Source organism: Balaenoptera acutorostrata, chromosome 2 (genome assembly GCF_949987535.1).
Source record: "Balaenoptera acutorostrata chromosome 2, mBalAcu1.1, whole genome shotgun sequence".
NCBI classification, from domain to species: domain Eukaryota; kingdom Metazoa; phylum Chordata; class Mammalia; order Artiodactyla; family Balaenopteridae; genus Balaenoptera; species Balaenoptera acutorostrata.
The window spans coordinates 169646596-169664325 of NC_080065.1; the positions used below are offsets into that span (position 1 = coordinate 169646596).

Genomic DNA, 17730 nt, shown 5'->3' on the forward strand with positions numbered 1-17730 from the left:
CACAGTTTTCTTATCTGTAAAGTGGGATTAGTGATAGCACCAACCTTAAAGGATTGTTGGGAAAGTTAAGTGAGTTAATCCACATCAAGCACTTCTAACAGTGTCTAGCATATATCAAGAACTCAAACAAGGGTAGCTGTTATTGTTTGAGGATGAGAATCCTGTTTACTCCACATTTCTATTCCTCTCAGTGCTTAACATGATGCCCTGGAACCTGAAATATACAGAATACATATTCATTAAAGAAATGCATTTGGGGCTTCCCTGGTGGCGCAGTGGTTGAGAATCTGCCTGCTAATGCAGGAGACACGGGTTCGAGCCCTGGTCTGGGAAGATCCCACATGCCACGGAGCAGCTGGGCCCGTGAGCCACAGCTGCTGAGCCTGCGCGTCTGGAGCCTGTGCCCCGCAACGGGAGGGGCCGCGATAGTGAAAGGCCCGCGCACCGCGATGAAGAGCGGTCCCCGCACCGCGATGAAGAGTGGCCCCCACTTGCTGTAACCAGAGAAAGCCCTCGCACGAACCGAAGACCCAGCACAGCCAAAAATAAATAAATAAATAAATAAATAAAAAATTTAAAAAAAAAAAGAAATGCATTTGTATAAAACAAAGCAGGTATTGTTCTTCTGGGTTTTGACATTGAGAAAACTGTGAATTAAAATAATAAAATCCCATTACATGGTTCATACACAGCTGCGATATGCATGGGAGGGAAGTTTGAATAATGGAAAGTGAGGGAGAAATTTAATGCTTAATTTAAAGAAAAGATTCTCAAGCCTAGAGGGAAAGCCGAGTGAAGTGAAAATTATGGGTGCAGTGTTTTCTGGTATCTATTGATTCCAATCCCTACTAGTTCTAGGTTGCATCTGAAATGAACCTGAAAAAAAGATTTTTTAAAAATGAGTGTATAATATTGAAACTTATTACACTGTTACAAGATTCAAAGTCCAGGATTTACCATGAATGAAAATTTTCACCACCATTATAACTGACATTAAAATTTTAAATGTTAATTGAAAATTAGAAAATAATACACCTGGAATCATCAAAATCAGTTGTAACAAAATATAACATCCAAACCAGGGTGTGGTAGTGGAAGTGAAATTTAGCTACCACAGTCTTTTCTGAACAGTTTTTTAAATAAGTTTAGATTTTATGGAGTAGATTTTCGTTTCTTTCTTTCTCCCTCCCTTCCTCCCTTCCTTCCTTCCTTCCTTCCTTCCTTCCTTCCTCCTTCCTTCCTTCCTTCCTTCCTTCCTTCCTTCCTTCCTTTCTTTCTTTCTTTCTTTCTTTCTTTCTTTCTTTCTTTCCTTCCTTCCTTCTCTCTCTCTCTTTCTTTCTTTCTTGTTTTTCTCTTTCCTTCTTTTTTCTTTTTTACATTTGCAGCCTTTATTATATACTGAAAATATTCTTTGGTGCTTAGTAGTAATTTTACATCATTTAATGTGGATTTTGTAAGGAAATATACATATATATGTTTGTATGTCATATATATGATTTTCTTTTTAAAAAATTTATATTTTATTGAGGTAACATTGGTTAATAATGTAAGTTTTATGTGTACAACACTGTATTTCTACTTCTATATTTACTACAGTGTGCCCTCCACCACCAAAAATTTAGTTTCCATAGTCACCATACAGTAGATCCCCTTTATACATTTTGACATTTCCCCCCTTCCTTCCCCTCTGGTAACCACTACTCTGTTCTCTGTATCTACTTGTTTGTTTTTATTTGGCTTGGTTTGTTCATTTATTTTGTTTTTGTGTTTGTTTTTTATATTCCACATATAAGTGAAATCATACAGTATCTGTCTTTCCCTGTAAGACTTATTTTGCTTAGCATGATACTCTAAAGGTCCATCACATTGTCACAAATGACAGGATTTCATCTTTTTTTTATGGTGAATAGTATTCTATCTTCTTTATCCATTCATCCATTAATGGGCACTTAGGTTGTTTCCATATCTTGGCTATTGTAAATAATGATACAGTGAACATAAGGGTGCATATATCTTTTTCAATTAGTGTTTTCATATTCTTTGAATAAAGACCCAGGAGTGGGGTAGCTGGATCATTTGATAGTTCTATTCTTAATTGTTTGAGGAATCTCCATACTGTTTTCCATAACAGCTGCACCAATTTACATCCCCATCAACAGTATATGAGGATTACCTTTTCACCATAACCTCACCCACACTTTTTATTTCTTGCCTTTTTGATAATAGCTATTCTAACAATTTTTTAAATTGGGTTTATTGTTGCTGAGTTGTATGAGTTCTTTATATGTTTTGGATATTAACCCTTTATTGGGTATGATTTTAAAATATATTCTCCCATTTGGTAGGTTGTCTTTTCTTTTCATTGATGGTTCCCTTTTCTGTGAGGAAGCTTTTTAGTTTGATGTAATCCAATTTGTTTATTTTTGCTTTTGTTTCCCTTGCCTGAGGAGATGTATCTAGAAAGATATTGCTAAGACCAATGTCAAGGTGTGTACTGCTTATGTTTCCTTCTAGGATTTTTATGGTTTCAGTCCTTACATTCAAGTCTTTAATCCATTTTGAGTTTATCTTTTTGTATGGTGTGAGATCATGGTCTAACTTTATTTTATTTTTTGCATGTATCTGTCCATTTTCCTCAACAGCATGAAGACACTATCCTTTCTTCACTAAATGTTCTTTCCTCATTCGTCATAAATCAATTATCCATATATGTGTGGATTTATTTCTAGGCTCTCAATCCTGTTCCATTGATCTATGTATCTGTTTTTTTGCCAATGCCATGCTGCTTTGATTACTAAGGCTTTGTAATATAGTTTGAAATCAGGGAGTATAAACCCTCAGCTATGTTCCTTTTTCCTCAGGATTGCTTTGGATATTTGGGTCTTTTCTCATTCCATATACATTTTAGATTTTTTAAATTCTATTTCTGTGAAAAATGTCATAGGGATTTTCATAGGGATTACACTGCATCTGTAGATTGCTTTAGGTAATATTGACATTTTAACAGTGCTAATTCTTTTATTTCACAAGCATGGAAAAACGTTTTATTTCTTTGGTCTTCTTCAATTTTTTTTCAACAACGTCTTATAGTTTTTAGTGTACAAATCTTTCACCTTCTTGGTTATATTTATTCCTAAGTATTTTATTCTTTTTGTTGTGATTGTAAATGGGACTGTTTTCTTAATTATTTTTTCTGTCACCTCTCTGTTAGTATACAGAAACACAACAGATTTTGTATGTTGATTTTGTACTCTGTAAATTTACTGTATTCCTTTATTATTTCTAATAGTTTTTTTGGTGGAGTCTTTAGGGTTTTCTATCTATAAAATCATGTCATCTGCAAATAGTGACAGTTTTACTTCTTCCTTTCCAATTTGGATTTTATTTTTTTATTTTTTATTTTTTATTTTTTTGCCTAATTGCTCTGGCCAGGACTTCCAATACTGTGTTGGATAAGAGTGGCAAGAGTGGGCATTCTTGTCTTGTTCCTGATTTTAGAGGAAATGCTTTCAGCTTTTTGTCATTGAGTATGATGTTAGCTGTGTTTTGTCATATGACCTTTATTATGTTTGGGTATATTCCTTCTATACCCACTTTACTGAGGGTTTTTCTCATATATTGGTGTTGAATTTTGTCAAATGCTTCTTCTGCATCTATTGAGAGGATCATATGGTTTTGTCTTTCATTTTGTTAATGTGGTATATCAGTATCACATTGATTGATTTGTGGATGTTGAACCATCCTTGAATCTCTAGAATAAATCCCACTTGATCATGGTATATGATCTTTTTAATGTTATTTTTGTATTCAGTTTGTTAATATTTTTGTTGAGGCTTTTGCATCTATGTTTGACAGACATATTGGCTTGTAACTAACTTCCTTTCTTTCTTTCTTTCTTTCTTTCTTTCTTCCTTCCTTTCTTTCTTTCGTGTGTCTTTGGTTTTGGTATCAAGGTGATGTTGGTCTTGTAAAATGAGTTAGGAAGCTTTCCTTCCTATTCAGTTTTTTGAAAGAGTTTGAGAAGAGTTATTAAATCTTTGAATGTTTGGTAGAATTCACCTGTGAGGCCGTCTGGTCCTAGACTTTTGTCTTATGGGAGGTTTTTGATTACTGTTTCAATCTCTTTACTAGTGATTGGTCTATACAAATTTTCTATGTCTTCATGATTCAGTCTCGGAAAGTTGTATGATTCTAAGAATTTGTCTATCTTGTAGGTTGACCTATTTCTTGGAGTATAGCTGTTCATAATGTCTTATATCCCTTTGTATTTCTGTGGTATTGTTGTTTTCTCTCCTCTTTCATTTCTGAATTTATTTGTCAGAGCCTTCTCTCTTTTCTTTTCTTAGTGAGTCTATTTAAAGGTTTGTCTATTTTGTTTATCTTTTCAAAGAACCAGCTCTTAGTTTCATTGATATTTTGTATTGTCCTTTTTGTCTCTATTTCATTTATTTCTGCTCTGATCTTTGTTTCCTTCCTTCTACTGACTGTGGGCTTCATTTGTTCTTCTTTTTTCTAGTTCCTTTAGGTATAAGGTTAGATTGTTTATTTTAGATTTTTCTTGTTTCTTGAGGTAGGCCTGTATTGCTATAAACTTCCCTCTTAGTACTGCTTTTGCTGCATCCCATAGGTTTTGGTATGTTGTATTTTCATTTTCATTTGTCTTGAGATAGTTTTTTTTATTTTTCCTTTGGTTTCCTTGTTGAGCCAATAGTTGTTCAGTAGCATGTTGGTTAGTGTCCACATAGTTGTTATTTTTCTAGCTTTCTTCTTGTAGTTGATTTTTAGTTTCATGCCATTGTGATTAGAAAAGATGTTTGATATTATTTAAATCTTAAATTTATTGAGACTTGTTTTGTGCTCCAACATATGGTCTATCCTTGAGAAAGTTTCATGTGCTCTTGAGAAGAATGTGTAATTGGATGGAAAGTTTTGTACAAATCTATCAAATCTACTTGGTCCAATGTCTCATTTAAGGCCACTGTTTCCTTGTTGACCTTCTGTCTGGATGATCTATTCATTGATGTAAGCGGGATGTTAAAATTTCCTACTCTTATTGTTTTGCTGTTAACTTTTCCCTTTTGGTCTATTAATAATTCATTTGTATATTTTGGTACTCCTATGTTAAGTGAATATATATTAATAACTGTTACATCTTTTTTATGAATTGGCCCCTTATTTATTATATAATGTTGATCTTTGTCTCTTGTTACCTTTTTTTGGCTTGAAGTCTATTTTGTCTGATATGACTTCACCCACTTTCTTTTGACCTTATTTGCTTGGAATATCATCTTTCATCTCTTAATTTTGAGTGTATGTTTGTCTTTAGAGCTTAGATGAGTCTTCTGGAGACAGCATATAGTTGGGTCTTGCTTTTTAATACATTTGGCCACTCTGTGTCTTTTGATTGGTGAATTCAATCCATTTATATTTAGAGTGTTGATAAATGAGAATGCAGTACTGTCATTTTATCTTTTTCTTTTTTCTGGTTGTTCTATATCCCTATTGTTTCTCTTTGCTTGTGCTTCTCTGTGCCATTTTAGTTTGGTGGTTTTCTATGATATTTACTCAGTTTCTTCTTTCTTAATGTTTCACGTGTCTACTCTAGATTTATGTTTTGTGGTTACCATGACGTTTGTATAAAACGTCTCATGAATAAAATAGTCCTTTTTATGCTGATAGCATTTCATCTTCATTTACCTATATCGATTCTGTCCTTTTCCTCTTTCTCTTTTGTGTTTTTTTTTCTTAAATCATCCCTTTTTATGTTGTGAGTTTGTTACCAAATTAAAGTAGCTATAGTCATTTTTTCATCTTTTTTCCTCCTTTAATCTTTATGCTATAATAAAGTGTTTAAAGAACTATTTTGATAAAGAGTTGAAATTTTCTGATTCTGTCTTTCTATTTCTCAAAGTTTTGTGTACTTTTGCCTTTTTGTTTCTGGTATAAGAACTCCTTTCAACATTTCTTGTAAGGTAAGTCTAGTGTTGATGGAATCCCTCAGTTTTTGCTTGTCTGGGAAAGTCTTTATTTCTTTTTCATATTTGAATGATATGAAACTTTGCTGGTTAGAGTATTTTTGGATAAGCGTTTTTATCTTTCAGTATTTTGAGTATGTCATTCCACTGCCTCCTGGCCTTTAGAATCTGATGAGAAATCTGCTGATAGCCTAATGGGGGGTCCTTTGTAGGTTACCATCCTTTTTTTCCCTGGTTGCCTTTCAAATTCTTTCTTTGTCATTGACTTTTGACAGTTTTAATGCAATGTGTCTTGGAGAATGTCTTTTTGTGTTGAGGTAATTAGGTGTTCATGGACTTGTATATTCAAATTCCTTCCTCATGTTTGGGAAGTTCTCAGCTATTATTTCTCTAAATAAACTCTGCTCCTTTCTCCCTCTCTTCTGGGATACCCGTTACCCTAATGTTGCCTTTCCTAAAAGGGTCAGATGGCTCTCATAGAACTTCCTCATTTTTAAAATATCTTATCTCTCTTTCCTCTTCCACTTGTATCATTTCTAGATTTTTGTCTTTAAGCTCACGAATTCTCTCTTCCATATGATCCAATGCTTTCTAATGTATTTTTCATTTCATTTATTGAGTTTTTCAGTTCCAGAATTTCTGTTTGGCTCTTTTTTAGAGTTTCAATCTCTTTGGTAAAGTATTCCTTCTGTTCATTAATTTTTTTCCTGAGCTCATTGAACTGCCTTTCTGAGTTTCTTGTAGCTCATTGAATTGCTTCATGACAGCTCTTTGAATTCTCTATCAGTTAGATCACAATATTCTGTGAATTTAAGTTTGGCTTCTGGAGAATTGTTATTTTCTTTTTGTTACTGTTATTCTTCATGGTGTTTGATGAGTTGCTCTTCTGACAGTGCATTTGAAGTAGCGAATACCTTTCTACTTGATTCTAACAATTCAACAGGGTAAAAATTAGAGGTCTTTCTTTTATTTTCCAGTAGGTGGTGGTGTTATAGCACAAGTTTTTGGTTTCTCTTCCCTGAGCTGCCTTTGATGGTATTTGAGAGTCAGCATTCCCCACTCTCCAAGGCCTTTCAGAGGTGGTGCCCCATGCCCTTCTTATTGCTTCTCGTGCCTCTAGGGTCCTTGGTGCTTTGCTGCTGCTGGTGTTGCTGGTAACACCACCTGGGATACTAGGATGGGCTCTTCTGCCATGTCTGGGATCCCCTGAGTTGCAGGCTCTGTCATCACAGGGGAAGGGGTAGCATGGGGCTGGAGGTAGAATTGCATGGGCACCTCTGCTGTTTTCAGTGTTGTAAAATTTGTGGGCTTGGTTGCTGTGGGTAGGAGTGTGGGAGTTGGAGTTGCAGGTGTCTGTGCAGCTCAAGGGACGAGGTCCCAGACCCCACTGCTGCTGATGAACAGCTATCTGTGGCTGTAGGTGTCGTTGCTGCTGGGGTGCAGGATTTGTGTGCACTGCCTCTCCTGCTGCTGCCAGATTCTCTGGGGCTGAAGCTTCTGCTTTCTTGGCTGGGGGGCCAAGATTACAGGCATTGCCTCTGCTGTTACCCTAAGTCTGCGTCCTTTCTGTGTTCCAGCCCACCCACTTTTAGGTGTATGGACATATGGAATACTCCAGCATCTCAGTACGCTGGGCAGAGACACCTTTGTTGAGCTGTGGTTGTTTTACTGGTTGTAGATTGAAGGCATGAGACAAAGGCAGTGAGTGTCTCACTCTGCCATTATACTGATGTCACTTTCTGATTTTCTATATTAACATCAAAACCTTGTTTAGGGCTTCCCTGGTGGAGCAATGGTTGAGAGTCTGCCTGCCAATGCAGGGGACGTGGGTTCGAGCCCTGGTCTGGGAAGATCCCACATGCCGCGGAGCAACTAGGCCCGTGAGCCACAACTACCGAGCCTGCGCGTCTGGAGCCTGTGCTCCTCAACAAGAGAGGCCGCGATAGTGAGAGGCCTGTGCACCGCGATGAAGAGTGGCCCCCACTTGCTGCAACTAGAGAAAGCCCTCACACAGAAATGAAGACCCAACACAGCCATAAATAAATAAATAAATAAATAAATAAATAAATAAATAAAAAATTTTTAAAAAAGGCCAACTCTTAAAAAAAAATAGTAGTGAGGCTCTCCCCTTGGCAGCCCCAATTTAAAACAAAAACAAACAAACAAACAAACAAAAACCTTTTTTAACCAACTAGTCTAATATTCAACAGCATCTTTTCTTCCCATATGTGATTTTTGAAACAAAAATTGTGTATATTTAAGGCGTACATTATGATTTTATATACATATGCATATTGAAATGATTACCACAAAAAGGTAATTAACATTATCTATCTCCTCACATGGTTACCATTGTGTGTGTATGTGTGCATGTGTGTGTGTGTGCATGTGTGTGATGAGAGCACCTCAAATCTACTCTCTTAGAAAATTTCCAGCATTCAATACAGTATTATTAATTATAGTTATCATGCTGTACATTAGATCTCTAGACTTATTCATCCTATATAACTGCAAATTTGTAGACTTTGACCAACATCACCTCATTTCTCCCACCTCCCTGCCCCTGGTAACCACTGTTCTACTCTCTGCTTCCACATATTCAACTTTTTAGATTCCATATATAAGTGAGATCGTGTAGTATTTTTTGTTCTGTGTCTGGCTGATTTCATATTATAGATATAGATATAGATAGATATTATTCAGCCTTAAAAAGGAAGGTCCTTCCATTTGTGACAACATTGATAAATGTGGAGGGCATTACGCTAAGTGAAATAAGCCAGACAGAGAAAGAAAAATACTGTATGATCGCACTTATATGTGGAATATAAAAACATTGTATATATATGAATATATATATAAACATATACAAACCTTCCTGACTACCAGACCTCTACATAACAGTGGACATTCTTTCACAGAGATCAGGGAATTTCCCACCAGTGCAAGTATCCTGGTAGACGCAAACCCAATTTGCAGTGTGGTAAAAGAAGTCAGAATTGTTTAGATGGTGCCTGAAACCTCATCCAATAAAGTTACTTTTTATATTAGAAGTATACACTTAGTATCATTTACTCATGTGTATTTGGAGTTAGTTAGGAATATCTAATTCTTAAAAATGCAAAGTAAAATTTTGGTATTCCCAGAATTAACAGATGTACTTCTTGTTAAAATTCAAACAGTAGATAAAAAACATGGTCTTAACTACCTTTTTAATAAGTGTAAGGTATTTAGGGTTGTTAAAAAGAGGCACATTAGGAGGCTTGGTAGAAGCCTTACTGGATACTGTGATATACAGGTAATCTGAGGTGGCTGTATTCCTTTTCTCACTTGTACACCCATGGCACTCTACCCCACCTTTAGAGAAAACATATTTTCCCTTAAATTAGAGATTTTTGTACAGGTGACATATCTTAATTATACATAAACAGTACTGAAAATTTTAGTTCAAAGATATATGTATCCAAAATTTGATATGGAGGCTAAACTTGGAATTGAGGGACAGGCTTTAAAGAAAGCACAGACTCCCTGAAATTTTATACACCATTTGAAATGTGTGTGAGCACATACATAGATTTTTATGTCTTTGTATTTGATTCAGAAAAGGGGCTTTTGTTTAATCCTTAAGTGTGGCTTAGTTTGTAAGTGCCTGGTAATGGTAGTTGTGCATAGTTCTTACCAGGACAGGGTCCTGCACATAGTACGTATCAGTAAGTGGTGGTCAGAAGAGGTTTGCAAAATTGGGTTTGCTCTGATTTTTTTTTTCACACAATAAATCAATGTGCCTGGGGTCTCAGTATTTCTGAACTGGCTCTTCAAGTTATTATCATTTCTCCTTACCCTAAATTTACTTACTATTTCCTTCCTCATTCCTCCGTCAAAGTACTAAAATGGAAATGGAAAGAAGAGGATATATGTCCATCATATTCAGATTTTGAATGGAAAATGTGGCTTCTGGTGAGACAAAGGTTAAAAATGGATTCTCTGATGGAGACAGTGATGGAAGTTTAGAAAAGGTTGAGTCAATAACCTGAGATATTAAGACTAACTTCCAAGGAAGAAAACCCACATCTCTGATAGTTACATGTGTTTTCCTTCAAACTGACATGGTTGCAAGGTTGGAATGAGTGATGACATCAGAGACTTCCAATAATCCTGATTGGACTATTCAAACTCAGTGGGTTCCAGGCAATGGATGTGGGCAACAGCTTCTTTTCAGAGCTCCTCATTACTTATTATCTTTCCCAGACTGGAAGAGACATAACAGCCTTCAGCACAGCCATTATACAGAATCAGTTTGGAGCAATCAGAGATCAAGTGTGAACAGGGCTGGGCTCTGCAGGGGAACAAACATTCTGGGGGAAATCATGGCTGAATATCTTCTTTTAGCCCAGTTTGTGAATAAGAGCTCCCAGCCAAGCTCCTCAGGATGTGCCTTGGAAGGGACGGTGAAGGAAGAAAGCCCAAGATCTTCAGGTGAGGAGACTGCAATGTGTAGATGTTTAGGTGGGGTTCCTAGTTTTTAAAAAACCGTTAGGGAGTTAGGAAAGAGTGTCTGAGTCAGTGTGTGAAAAAGAGGAGGGTGTCAGCATTCAGGACATTGGGAGAAAAAGGTACAAGAGCTGGAAAGGAAAAAAAACCCAATGGAAAGATAGTCTGGGCAACAAAGAGGGAGGGTTCAGTACCCGAGATCCACAAGAGAGGGAAAGGAGATGAGGGGAATCGTGTAGGAGTGTCCTTTTCTTTCCCCGGTGGTGAAAATTAATTATAGGACTTCCCTGGTGTCACAGTGGTTAAGAATCCACCTGCCAATGCAGGGGACACGGGTTCGAGCCCTGGTCCGGGAAGATTCCACATGCCGCGGCGCAACTAAGCCCGTGCACCACAACTACTGAGCCTGTGCTCTAGAGCCCGCAAGCCACAACTGCTGAGCCCACGTGCCACAACTACTGAAGCCCACATGCCTAGAGCCAGTGCTCCACAACAAGAGAAGCCACCGCAATGAGAAGCCCACTCACTACAACGAAGAGTAGCCCACGTTCGCCACAACTAGAGAAAGCCCACACACAGCAGTGAAGACCCAATGCAGCCAAAAATAAATTAAAAAGTAAATAAATAGAAAAATATTTTTAAAAAGAAAATTAATTATAATTAGGAAGATTTTTGAGGATATGGAGATGTAATAATACCAAGATAATGGAAGCGGGCATATATAAACAAAGGAGAAAGAAAGAGAAGGGCAAGGCCTAGAGTCTATAAGGACAGAGGGGATCGTTGTAGGGAGGTTTGGAGAGGGCCTAGGTGTGGGATCAACGGCTGAATCTCAAAGAAAATGATTTATTTTCTAATCTTATTCCATTACATAATCCTCTGGATAGATTCCAGCCCCTTGTCTGAGACCTGCAGCCAGAAGAAGGACGTGACAGTAGCTGTCGTGAAGGAAGTAGCCTTAGAGTCTAAGGACAGCTGGGTCACAGAGAATGTGAGTGGTCTCACAATGCAGGTGAAGAGACAGTGGGAGTCGGCCGTGGAACCTGAGCACCATGAGGTCTTCAACAGGCTGCTCGGTAGGAAGAGGCCCCAGACATCATCTTACAATTTTATTCTTTCTAAAATGAAGAAATTTCCAATAACTATTCTTTATCAGTAAGAAATAAGATTTTGTTTTAGGTGGTGAGCTCTCCATTACTGGGAATGTGTAAGTGGTGACAATCTATTATTGATCATTTGTTAAGGACACTTTGAAAATGACACAGCATGAGAATAGGTTGGTGAAATCTCTCTATTTGAGATGAGAACACTTGGGGTTAAGTGTAGCTTCTACTATGTATTTTTCCTTTCTTAAATTTCTGAATCTAAATATTTTTATCTGTACAATGAAGGCCATAACACCCAGTCCAGTGATGTGAATATTACATGAGGAAAGGAATGTGAATTTACATTTTTAATCTCTGAAATGACACATTCATGTCTAATGAGTGGCTACAGATGTTTATTTTAAGGTCTTAGTAATGCAGATATTCTACAGAAACACAACTCTACATATATTCACTCCTCCTGGGAGTCCCACAATGACAGTCATACTTGATTGCACAGTGAATGTTCTTACTCCTTTTCCCCTCATGCTAACCCTTGGCCACAACCGTCATACTTCTCTGGGGAGATTTGGTGAGGGCTCCAATGTCAAACTAATATACCCTCTTTTTTGCAGAGGATACTGTTGTTCAAAGATTCCTGGCTTGGGATAAAAAGCTGAGGGTGTCTGACAAGGTAACATTATCCATCAAAGTCTACTAATGCCCAAATCTGTGGGACTGTACTTTTTAAAAAAATCTATACCTTTCCTTTTCTCAATCTTTGCTGATCTCTTCTCTGGTGTCTAGAAAACGCCTGGCTCCTTCAGTACCTGGCAACGCCCCCCACCCCAACCATTTCTTGTTATTTCCTTTCCATGTGGCACATAGACCCCTGCCCTTGCAGTGTCCTCTGGGGCCTTGAGTACTAGGCCATGGATACTGCCACCTACATTCCTAGGATCACCGCTCCACACAGACCATTGAGACACCTTTCTGCTCCAGATAACCAAAGCTCCTCCCAATCCCTGCCATCCTAAGCTCCCTCCCTCAAACAGTCAGATCTTGTCATCTTCACAGCATTGTGCCTTTCCCTTTCTATGTTTTCTGTAATTTGTGACTGACCCTTTGGCAACATTTCTGCTGACCCTTCCCCATTAAGCACCTTCAACCCACAGTTGATACTCTCTCCTCTATGTGCTGCAACTCCGCTCTTTTGTCTCTAGTTCCCTATTCCAGTGTTCTTCCACTTCCACATTTGAGCCCCCCTTTATTGTTTTTTATCTCCCTATTAGTATCTTCTGTCCATGGTAATTGCTTATTTTAGCCGGGCTGGCCTCTTCTCCTGGCAGTACCAGCGGATTCATTTCTTCCTAGCTCTGTGAGTATTTTTCTTTATCCCATTACCCAACCTTCAATTCCTTAAGTGTGTGGGAGTGGCAGAAGAGGGTCTCTCACTTTTCCTCTTTATTTTAGAACTATTTGTAGTGTTTTCCCTGTGGTAGAAAACAATAAGGAATATTTGAGTTTGGGGATTAAGATATAGTTTTGTTTTCACTTTTTATTGTTCACCATAAACAAAACTTAATACCAGTTTAAAAATGAAACAAGATGAAATTAACAAAATATAAAACTCTTCCAAGTGGAGAAAAAAATAATTGTTACCACCATGCCCTATGTGAATAGTGTTGAAATCATAGTCATTTCTGATTCCCATGTCAGCTTCAAATCTATTCCTCTTCTTCTTCTAGATATTGTGGTGTATGCCACTTGCCAGATCCTCTTTATATCATGCCAACCTACTGCAGGTCTCTCAGCTCATATTCCTTACTGTAGACATCTCCACATTAAAGCCTAAAACACAGATCAAAGTCATAGCCCTCCTAAAAATTCGCATTGGCTCCCAATTTCCTTCTTAATCAAGTCCAGAATTCTCAGTTTAATTCAACACTGAGAATTTTGTTCTCAGTGAACAAAATTTTTACAATCTCAGTGAACGCAGTTTGACATCCAGACATCTCATTTATTTGTTTTAAAGAAGTTATTTACTCCTCCTTGCAAATGCCCTCTAGTTTCTTCCCTCTAGTTTATATTACATGTGCTGTCTGATTATTCAGGCATATCTAATCGAATAAAATATTTTTTTATCCTTAAAGCCAGTTTAAACTTCAGCTCTTTCATAATGCTGTCCCTGAACTTAACAGTCAGATAAGACCTGACCTTCTGCATCTCAGTGGCATTTATTTGAATGCTATTATCATATACTAATTTGAGTGTTAGTTATTTATCACCCCCACTCTTTTTATACGACCCCATTAGACTAGATACTGCTTAAAGACAGGGTCTTATAAAATCACCAGATCCTGTAAAGCGATAGACAAACTACTTTTTATTTTTCAATTGCTTGAGTAAGAGAGACTGAGTCTATAAATTTTCATTCATTGATTCATTCAATTGACAAAAGCTTATTAAGTAACTCCAGTGTGCCGAGGACTATGAGGGAACAGGAAGAGGTATGAAGGAGGGAATTAAGAAATGCTCATTGATTAACGTACCCATGTAAGCAAGGTGCTACGTTTGGTATTTGGTGGGAGAGGGATGACACAGAAATAAAGTAGTCAGTTCCTTGAGAATCTTACAACATCATGTGGAGAAAGTTATTTGCAAATACAAATAGGAGTGAAAGAGGGAGAAAATTTTGAGGGAAAATTGAGATGTAAATTGTATTGCTTAATGTTAGCCGAATATAGTTTACAGGTTCCCAGTGTGATCTTTGTCATCCAGGTATGAAAAAGGTGAATCTGTTGGTTTCTTTCAACAGTAATCTTCCTAGCTGATGGTGTGCACTCTGACAATTAATAAGCTGATTATGGTCATGTGCTGAAGATGGTCAGCCTGTTGCATTGTCTAGTAAGATGACTTTAAACAGAGGTTCTTCTGGTTCTGTTTCTGATAAGAAACCTGCTTTCTTTCCCCAGTTACTTGGCCAATGATATGGAGGAGGACAACCAGGCCCCTAAGCAAGCTATATTTTCCTTCCTCTATGGGAAGAGCCGTGTCCAGCTTCCCATGTTCCACAAGCTACGATTCCAGTTAATTCGCTCTATGCGTTGGAAGACTTGGGTTTCTCGAGATGAGTGTGAGGAGGTAGGGTTGTAAGGCTTTGTAGAGTGGATGGACTGGATGGGGAGAGAGGGGAGCATAGGAGATTGAGGACTGGAAGGAAGGCACTGGTGGTCTGTGTTCTTCCAGAGGGTTCTCATCCTAGCCATTGGATGTTTTCTTTTCAGATCCAGACTTATGATCCGGAACACTGGGCATGGGGGCGAGATCGCACTCTCATTCCCTAGAACTCCCAAAGACCACAGAGGCCTGAGGTCAAGCTACAGTAGTCCTTCAATCTGAACCTGTGAACATCACAAGAAAAATATCAGATTAAGATATAAGCAATCCTCTTAGAAGAGGAGGTGGAGAAAATTAGTAGTGAAGGAACTTATTATATTGTAGTTGATCAGGTTCTACAGAGGACTATTTTTCTTTGTAAGGAAAATATTTTATATCATACATTGTCAACAATATTTTGTTATAACCCCAGCATGTTATAATCCCAAAGTGAGATAATACTGACTCAAAAGAGCACTAAGGGAATAACAAATAGAGTAGCAAGAAGAAGAAAATGAACACATAATAATAGAAATTGAGTTATAGGTATAAGAAATGGCCAGGAATTATGACACTTTAACTAAAGCAAATAAATAATAAACTGCCAAAGAAGGGGTTTTATATTGCAGTTTAAAATACTAACGTCTAATAAACTTTTATAAAAATACTATTAAAGTTATAGGGTTATGGATGATAGATATATACCAGATATTTCACTTTTGGGGGGAAAATATTGGTCTTTTTTTGGAACCAAATTAAACTATTACTAAAAAACTTTTGTGATGTATGCTATTCAAGTTAAATAAATAATTTTTATGATTTTAAATGATTTTTGTATTTTTGTCTATTAAATTTACATAACTAGGCTTTAGATCCCTAAAGTTTTTGTAAACATGCATGATTTATTTGATGGTTTATCTTCAATATTGAATTGTTTGAATTTAATGGTACTTTTAAACTTTATTTGATATATTTGTAGCTTAATTTAAATTATTGTACATGACAGGGTTTTACAACAATTGGAAAACAAATGTTTTAAAACATAGGACTTTATAAGAATACATTGTTTGTCAATATGATAAAGATGAAAAGTCTTACCACCTTCAATATTTGTGTGATAACATGTGTCTCAGTTACTTGCTATTAAATTATGTTGGTGTCTAAATAGTTTGTAGTTATATGACCAATTTTTGTTTCAAAACAATAAACAAAATAATATGATATTGGGAGATGAGACAGATCCTTAGCTTGATACAGGAGAAAATTAGGGGAATAGATTGAAGAAGAAGAAAAAGAGTAAAAAAGAAAGAAAGAAACTCTGCTCTGTGGCAGAGTTTCTCAACCTCAGCATTTTGACATTTGAGATAGATGATTCTTTGTTTGTAGGAGGCCAGCCTGTGCATTATAGGATGTTTAGCAGTGTTCTCTATCTCTATCTTACTACTGACAGTGTTTCTGTCAGTAATAAGCACCCCTCCCCTGGTTGTGACAACTAAAAATATATCCAGACATTGCCAAATGACCCTTGGGGGCAAAATTGCTCTTAGTTGAGAAGCAGTGATACCTGGGTGGGAGTTTGTCATATTTTAATTAAAAAATTTTAAATGTTAAAAGAAGTATTTAGGTTGATGGCTATAGCTTCACCACACCTCAGTCAAATGAAGAAAAACTGTCTCAATAGACGATGTTCCTGCAAACAGCAGAGAAATGGAAATACATGGGAAAAGGTAGAGGTTGTTGTCTTTTTTTTTTTTTTAACATCTTTATGAGGTTGTTGTCTTTTAAAGCTTTTTATTTTAGAATAGTTTTAGATTTACAGAAAATTTCCAAAATTAATATAGACAATTCCTATATAGTCTTTACCCAGTTTTCCATTGTGTTCGCATCTGATTTTTCTTTGGTATACTTGTCACAGCTAAGAAACCAACAATAGTATATTATCAGCAACTAAACTCCAGACTTTACTCAGACTTAACTAGTTTCTTCCCTCCCTTCCTATAATGTCACTTTTCTGTTTGAGGATTCTATCCAGGAAACCTCTTTACACCTACTGTTAATGTCACCTTAGTCTCCATTGGTCTGTGACAGTTTTTTTGCACCTTCCTTGACAGTTTTAAGGAGTAATGATCACGTATTTTTAAGCAGATTGAGGCAACTGCAAAACATAAAATTTTTGTATTGAGATATAACTGACATATAATATTACATTAAGATGTATAACATAATGATTCAGTGTTTGTATATGTTGCAAAATGACCACCACAAAAAGTCTAGTTAACATCCATCACCATATATATTTACAGAATTTTATTTTCTTTTGATGAGAATTTTTAAGATTTACTCTCTTAGCAATGTTCATATATGCAATACAGGGCTTCCCTGGTGGCGCAGCGGTTGAGAGTCTGCCTGCCAAAGCAGGGGACACGGGTTCGAGCCCTGGTCTGAGAAGATCCCACATGCCGCGGAGCAGACTGGGCCCGTGAGCCACAATTGCTGAGCCTGCGCGTCTGGAGCCTGTGCTCCGCAACGGGAGAGCCCGTGATAGTGAGGGGTCCGCGCACCGCGATGAGGGGTGGCCCCCGCCTGCCGCAACTGGAGAGAGCCCTCGCACAGAAACGAGGACCCAACACAGCCATAAGTAAATAAATAAATTAATTAATTAAAAAAAATATGCAATACAGTATTATTAACTGTAGTAGCCATACTGTGCATTACATCACAATTCTTATTCATTTATTACTGAAATTACCTTTTGACTCCCTTCAACCATTTCGCCCACCTCCCACCCCCCACCTCTAGCAAGCATCAATCTTTCCTGTATCTGTGAGCTTGAATTTTTTAATAATCCATATGTAAGTGATATGGTAAATGATATCTCTGCATAACTTATTTCACTTAGCATAATGCGATCAAGTTCCATCCATGTTGTGGGCAAATGGCAAGATTTCATTCATTCATCTCTGAACAATATTCCATTGTATATATGTACCACATTTTCTTTACCCATTTATCAATTGATGAGC

At 37.1% G+C, this 17730-nt stretch overlaps 1 protein-coding gene across 1 annotated transcript; it reads left to right on the top strand.

Moving 5' to 3' along the window:
* Window positions 1-11454: 11454 nt before the first annotated feature.
* Window positions 11455-14918, top strand: LOC103002055 (speedy protein E4-like). Its single transcript, XM_007169912.2, has 5 exons — window positions 11455-11539; window positions 12184-12242; window positions 12841-12926; window positions 14524-14692; window positions 14836-14918. The coding sequence occupies exons 1-5, from the start codon at window positions 11470-11472 to the stop codon at window positions 14893-14895; spliced, it is 444 nt and encodes a 147-aa protein (XP_007169974.1). The 5' UTR covers window positions 11455-11469; the 3' UTR covers window positions 14896-14918.
* Window positions 14919-17730: the final 2812 nt, after the last annotated feature.

What these genes read in the sequence shown, in the direction of transcription:
- LOC103002055 (XM_007169912.2), top strand. Translation starts at nt 11,470, where the DNA reads ATGCAGGTGAAGAGACAGTGGGAGTCGGCCGTGGAACCTGAGCACCAT. An exon ending in GGTCTTCAACAGGCTGCTCG is followed by an intron (nt 11,540 to 12,183) that starts GTAGGAAGAGGC and finishes TCTTTTTTGCAG; the next exon opens with AGGATACTGTTGTTCAAAGA. An exon ending in ATTCATTTCTTCCTAGCTCT is followed by an intron (nt 12,927 to 14,523) that starts GTGAGTATTTTT and finishes TTCTTTCCCCAG; the next exon opens with TTACTTGGCCAATGATATGG.